At 47.5% G+C, this 6,937-nt stretch overlaps 1 protein-coding gene across 1 annotated transcript; it reads left to right on the top strand.

Annotated features, from left to right (window-relative positions):
- Positions 1-2,666: 2,666 nt before the first annotated feature.
- Positions 2,667-4,701, top strand: LOC134149881 (potassium voltage-gated channel subfamily A member 6-like). Its single transcript, XM_062593157.1, has one exon. The coding sequence runs from the start codon at positions 2,667-2,669 to the stop codon at positions 4,227-4,229; it is 1,563 nt and encodes a 520-aa protein (XP_062449141.1). The 3' UTR covers positions 4,230-4,701.
- Positions 4,702-6,937: the final 2,236 nt, after the last annotated feature.

Below are 6,937 nucleotides of genomic sequence, written 5' to 3'. Positions count from 1 at the left end.
CACTTCAGAGACAGGCTAAGCAGCACCTTTAGCTGGCACTGGTCACGGGGTTTTGGTCTCAGATGTAGCAACCAAGTCACTCTGCAGAGAATATTGTTATATTGAGGCATTGCTTACTGGAATACTGCTTCGGGATTCATTCCTTGTCCCTCCCTAGCATCTCTGGATCCTTCTCATCTTTCTTCTCCAATTTTGCTAGTTATGTACCATTGTAAGATGCTAACCCAGCCGGATCAGCATGGAGACTGAATGGTGGCAGCTGGCATAGCCTCTTAATATAGAAGTGAGGGGTGTGGCTGCACGGGGAGTATGATGTGGATGGATTTGGGAAGAGGCTGTGTGCAAAAAAGGTTTTAGCTACATGTTGCAAAGGCTTGTGGGATTGATGCCGTGCCTGAGGTGCAGCATAAGTACACAGATGGAAATACAGAAACTTACTAAGGTCTTTCAAGAGCAAATGCAGAGAGCATATAGCAGCCTGGGTGCCAACGGTGAGATGGCCTGCAATAGCAGCTGAGCAGAAAGGGCAGGCATGGCTGGATGGGGCTGCAGCTTGTGTAAGGCAGCTAAGCTAGCTTCAACACTGCCAGCTCAGGTCCTGTGAACAGCAGAGCTGTGGTAGTGTGGAACTTTTGCGTGGGCCACAAAATCATTTTGTGAGCCCTTACAGAGCTCCCCACTGCCTCTGCCGTGCTGTTAGCAGCGCTTGGATCTTGCTAATTCAAACGTAGTGCAGGATGAGCTGAATCACAGCAGTGATTGCAATGTAGACAAGCCCTGTATCCTCTTATAAATCTCCTGAATCTTTCCATCTCTCTCAAAAGCTGTTTTTTAAAGATTTTCTCAATAGTTAACCATGTGAATGAATAAAACATAATAATGATTCAAAGAATCTTGAGAATGAATAGTTCATCATAATAACTGAAAAAGGAATCTTGGTAAAAAACGTTTTACTATTACAAAGACAAATACTGTTTTTATTTTAATGAAAAGGTATATTCTCCATAAAGAGTCTTTTTCATGTGGTTACCATTCTATAATTATGTATAATAGAAAAGAAAAACATGTTTCCCTGTGCAAGAGCTATCTTCACATAAATGAAAAATGTATTTCCTTGTACAACAGCTACCTTCAATGCTAATGATTGAGGAAGACTTTGAGCTAAGTACCAAGCACCATATGAATTATATTCACGTCTTCCCTGAAGACAGCCCTAATGAGCTGGTCAAAATGTCCTAAACCTGAAGTAAAAGAATATTGCCAGCTTAGTTAGACAGGAATCAGGACAAGGGATAGAGAGGAGAATGTTTTGCTTCTAGATCTGTGCAGCTAAGAGATGGTGTGGGCAAAGCATACAGCTTGCAGCTAGCAAAGGCATCAGACGCTATGATAATAAAAGTCTAGTCAATAATAATTAGCATTGACACAGGACTTTCAAGAGAAAGATGCATTTTTCTCCTGGGAAGGAGGGAAGCAGCATCACCTATTAGCCCCATTTGCAGAGGGAGAAAGTGAACTACACTGAGTTTAGAATGCTTTCAGATGCCTGGTATGATGGAGAAGGAGCAAGTTACAGGTTTCCCAAGGCAAAAGGTCTGGAAGTCTGATTGTCTGTGAAACGCAGTGTTGCATTCCAGGAAGACTGAATGCTGATTGTGTGCTGGTAAACAAAAAAATGGGTAAATTCACCTGTTTGGTACCTAGCAGCAGTGGCAAACTCTATCCACCGAAATGAGAAGAGAGAAACGGTATTTACCTGTGTCTTTCCCCAGCTGCATTATTTACTGTGAGATAAGCTGTCTCCAACTGGATGGTCAGACACCACTGACAACCTCAGAGTATGGCAATAGCACTTATAAATGGAGGCGTGTGAGCCTCAGGCACGGAATGACTTGCACAAGGTCAACTAGAGCCCACAGCAGGGACAGGAACATTAGCGAGGTATCATGGGTCCAACATTTTAGTGGAGAGTACTGACCGGAGCTGGTGCCGTTTGAAACACTGTATCGGGGGTTGGCTGAAAGGGAGGAATGGGGAGCGGAGAAGGGCCTGAGGGGGGCCACCTCCTGGACGAGCTGTTGCAAGGCTTCTGGCCGGCGAGCTGCAGCCCGCCCGGGGGCCGGAGCGGGGAGGAGCACTAGTCTCAGCGCATGTCGACAGGTGTGTGTGGGTGCGTGTATCTGTCTGTAGCTGAGGGTGTCTGTGCTCACGCGTGCGAGTGTCTGTGTGTGTCTGTGTGCCTCTCCATCTGCCTCTGCGTAGCCGTGTGTGTGTGTCTGTGTGTGCGCGCTTGTGTGCGCGCCCGCGCTTGTATCTCTCCCTCTCTCTTCCTCCGCCTCCTTCTTGTGTGTGCGCGTGTGTGTGCGGCTGGGACGGCAGAGCCAGACGCGCCGAGCAGCAGCGCGCTGCCCTAGCGCGAGGCAGAGCGAGCCGGAGCCAGAGCCAAGCCGGAGCCGAGCGGGAACCGCCCGGGGCCGGCAGCAGCGAGGAGCCGTCGGGCCGGCGCGGACGCAACAGGCAGGGCGCAGGGCGCCGGGCGCGGAGTGCAGGGCGCGGGGAGGCTCGGTGGCGGCTGCCGGTCGGATGGCCGCACACGGCCTTGCTGCCTCCTGAGGTAGAGGCGCGCCGGGCTGGGCTTCCCCGCGGGCGGCGGACAGTGGGGCGGCATGCGGGCAGAGGAGACTCTGGCGCTGGCGGGTCCGCGGGTGGGCGACGGCTGCGAGAGGGAGACGGACACAATGGGAGAGGAGCGTAGCAGCGGCAGCTGCTGCAGCAGCGAGCGGCTGGTGATCAACATCTCAGGACTGCGGTTTGAGACCCAGCTGCGGACCCTCTCCATCTTCCCTGACACGTTGCTGGGTGACCCCAACCGCCGGGTGCGCTACTTTGACCCACTCCGCAATGAGTACTTCTTTGACCGGAACCGGCCCAGCTTTGATGCCATCCTCTACTACTACCAGTCTGGGGGGCGGCTCCGCCGGCCAGTCCATGTGCCCCTGGACATCTTCCTGGAGGAGATCCGCTTCTACCAGCTGGGCCAGGAAGCCATTGAGACCTTCCGGGAGGATGAGGGCTTCATACAAGAGGAGGAGAAGCCCTTGCCGCAGCATCACTTCCAGCGCCAGGTCTGGCTGCTCTTTGAGTACCCTGAGAGCTCGGGGCCAGCCCGGGCCATTGCTATTGTCTCTGTGCTGGTGATTCTCATTTCCATTGTCATCTTCTGCCTGGAGACCCTGCCTGAGTTTCGCCAGGAACCCAAGGGGGTCCAGCCTAGCTTTGGAGAGGCGGCACTGCCTAGTGATGATATGCTGCTTCTGCTGCCACTGCCACCACCAAGCGGGACCCCATCGCCCCTGCGCCCTGCTGCTGGCACTGGCCCCTTCTTCACTGACCCCTTCTTCCTCATTGAGACCCTGTGCATCATTTGGTTCTCTTTTGAGCTCCTCGTCCGCTTCTTTGCTTGCCCCAGCAAGCCCGAGTTCTCCCGCAACATCATGAACATCATTGACATTGTGGCCATCATCCCGTACTTCATCACCCTGGGCACTGAGCTGGCCCAGCAACAGCAGCAGAAGCAGCAGTCCGGAAGCAGCAGCAACAATGGGGGCCAGCAGCAAGCCATGTCCTTGGCCATCCTCCGAGTCATTCGCCTGGTTAGGGTCTTCAGGATCTTCAAGCTCTCCAGGCACTCCAAGGGGCTGCAGATCTTGGGTAAGACTCTCCAGGCCAGCATGAGAGAGCTGGGCCTGCTCATTTTCTTCCTCTTCATTGGGGTGATCCTCTTCTCCAGTGCTGTCTACTTTGCGGAGACTGATGACCCTGACTCCCTGTTTACCAGCATACCTGATGCTTTTTGGTGGGCGGTGGTGTCCATGACCACTGTGGGCTATGGGGACATGTATCCCATGACAATTGGTGGTAAGATTGTGGGCTCCTTGTGTGCCATTGCAGGCGTGCTCACTATTGCCCTACCCGTCCCTGTCATCGTGTCCAACTTCAACTACTTCTACCACCGAGAGACTGATCATGAAGAGCAGTGCCAGTACACACATGTCACCTGTGGCCAGCAGCAGTCCCCCTTCTCTGAGCCTAAGAAGGGAGACAGTAATCCGTCTCTCAGCAAATCTGAATTCCTGGAAGCAGAAGACCTGGAGTCCATGAAATATTCCAATTTCATTTCTCCGAACAACCAGGCTTATAAAGAGAAGAAAATGCTGACAGAGGTTTAATCAGTTTTGTTATCCTGAATCCAGACATAGAGCTGCAAGCTGCTGCGCAGCCGTCTTCCCACTAGCAGCTGGATCTATTCAGCATTTACATGCCACACTGTGGACTGTGATACTGTAAACAGAATGATTGTGATAATGGGCTCTCCTGTCCTAATTTGCTGTTTCTCATTACTTTGTGCCATCGGAAATGTTCTTATTTTATTCTGTGGAGTGCTAGCTATCATCCTCCACTTCCTCATGATTTCTCTTTTTGTTTTTCTGAAGACTGCTTTAATCCAATATTAATTCTGAAGGTTAACCTTTCTAGTCTACTGGCAAAAAAGTAGCCCTTGCCACCGCTTCAGCTGAAGGATTAGGCATGGAATAAACAGTTTAAGGGTCTACAAACATCTGGCTCAAGCTCTGCCCTTAGTTTCTGTGCCAGCACAGTGACCTTGGCTGCAGGATCAGTCATGCCTGCCATGCCATTGCCTTTGAATAATGGAAATGCTGTAGCCAGCATCACAGTGAGTTCTGCAGCTGTAGGGGAAAGTCAGCAGATGCCTTCTTCCTTTGCAACCCTTAGCACTCTAAAAATCCTGTGGTTTTGTGTTTTGAAAAAAAGTGCATAGATCTAAAATCTCTTAGTTGCCTGTGACCAGATATCGTATTTCGAAAGCAGATTTTAAAATCAACAGGCTTGATGATGATTCTCTGTGTTTTAAGCTTATTTCAGTCTTATTTATGTCAGTTAATTGGCATTTATAATACCAACTTAATCTTCATAGTGGTAAGTGGCTTCTGATATAAGACACATCTGAGAAAAATCATTCGTTATCTCCACAGTTTTTCTCCACACAATAGTGTCTAATGAGATGTACTTTGTGCTTCAAGTATCTAGTTCTGTATTCAGACATGTGAGAGCAATTGACTCCACTGGGTTTTTACTGAAAGTTTTGTATAGCTGAGGGAAGTTTGCATGTTGGTATAATTCTGTTGTTGAGACACCTCAGCTGCAGACAGTTGCACCTGTGCTAACTGAAGATTGCACTGGTTTAACTGGCTGCAGGCATAAATTGCCCCATGATAAGCATGTCAGCATTAGAGATATAGATCAGCAATGAACAATTTTTCCAAAGCCATCTGCACAAGCCCAACAGCGTATCTCAGATCTTTCAAGTGAGAAAAGAGCTAACCTTGATGAGATGCTTTTGTTTGATCTAGCCAGTTTTATGTATTTCTTAGACAAAAGGCACAGCAAAGTCTTTTGCATGCACTAGGTCTTTATGAGAGCAACTTATGCTAGCAACACAAAATGCATACCTTGGCCTCGCATGTGGGATTTGTCAAGGGGCCACAGTTATGCATCTTAAATGCATCTTAAATGATGTTCTAGATCATTTCATTTTTTAATCAACTCTGCCTTATACCTGAATTTAAAATGTCTCCGATGCTGCCAGTGGGTGAGAAGGGGAAATGGATGCTTTCTGATTCCACTGGTAAATTTTACAGGAGGGAAATGTCTTTTTGTCTCCTTTATCTAAATGTATATTCTGCATTCACATATGTGCATGAGTATAAAAGCAAAGGCAGCCATTAATGACTTCGCACTGTATACGTGTATTAGAGTGCATTACATATTGCAAGTGAAACATAATACATAAAATAGACATAAAGTCAAGATGCAAAATATAAAGAATGCATTTTATGTATATGTATATATTATGCTTTACAACCATAAGGCTAAGAATGCTAAAGGCATATCCTTTCATATAGTCAGAACTAGCAGGGTTATGAAATGGGATCTATTTGCATATTTCTTACCCAGCTTATTTTTGTTGCCTTGAGATCTGGCTGCAAGCCTAGAGTGCTTTTATTGTGGCTTTCCTCATCTGGGCCCTGATCACATGGTAAAGTTGTTTGTGCAGATCCGAAGCGCTGCATTTCTCCAGAGTCCCCTTGTCTTCTCAAAGGCTTTTGGATGCATGGGGATTTCCCTTGGGGTCAATGCATAACTGTAATTTTGAAACCTTTGCTTTCTGTCTCGCTGAAGTCAGTAGCAAAATGCCACTTGTCTTGGTTACTGCAGGACAGTCTGGGAGACCCATTAGTGGGATGTTGTGTGTGGCAGGAGTTTGCCTGAATAAACACAGCAGAATGCAACTTCTAGGGCCACCTCCGCAGAGATAGATAAGAACCTAATTATTCTGTGGTTCACTGGGACTGAGGCAAATGTCTAGAAGGATCTGAACCTTGAGACTCATTCTGCATCCCTTAAAGCATGTAACCAACCTCTGGATAAGTAATCCTGGTAAATCAGTGGGTCTCAGGAAGGATTTGCAAGGTGAATTTGGTGATTTTATGTAAAAAGTTGTCATGGTCTCTCAATTATTTCAGTGAAAAGCTATTGTTTTTAGCTGTGTTTCAAGTTCATGATAATGAAATCTTTTTGTGCACAAGAGAATGAGTTTTCTTCAAATTTTATGTGATTCTAGCAAAAGAACTTGCTGTTTAGGATACTCCCTTCCTAAGGGTATATCAAGACTCCTGCTATCTCCTAGCAGAAAGCTCATGTTTGGGTGGTTTTATTCTTGAGCATATCAGCTGATAAAAGTTTCCTCAAAGTAAAATATAAAAAAATGAGGTTAAGCACAAGTTCAGGAGAAGGCATGAAGCACACTGAACCTACGTCAGAAAACTGCTGTGCCTGTTTTTTCCCTTGGGCCTGA

The sequence above is a fragment of the Rhea pennata genome, chromosome 1 (assembly GCF_028389875.1).
Source record: "Rhea pennata isolate bPtePen1 chromosome 1, bPtePen1.pri, whole genome shotgun sequence".
NCBI lineage: Eukaryota > Metazoa > Chordata > Aves > Rheiformes > Rheidae > Rhea > Rhea pennata.
Note: the sequence above shows the minus strand (reverse complement) of the source record. Positions and strands in the feature narration are given on the sequence as shown.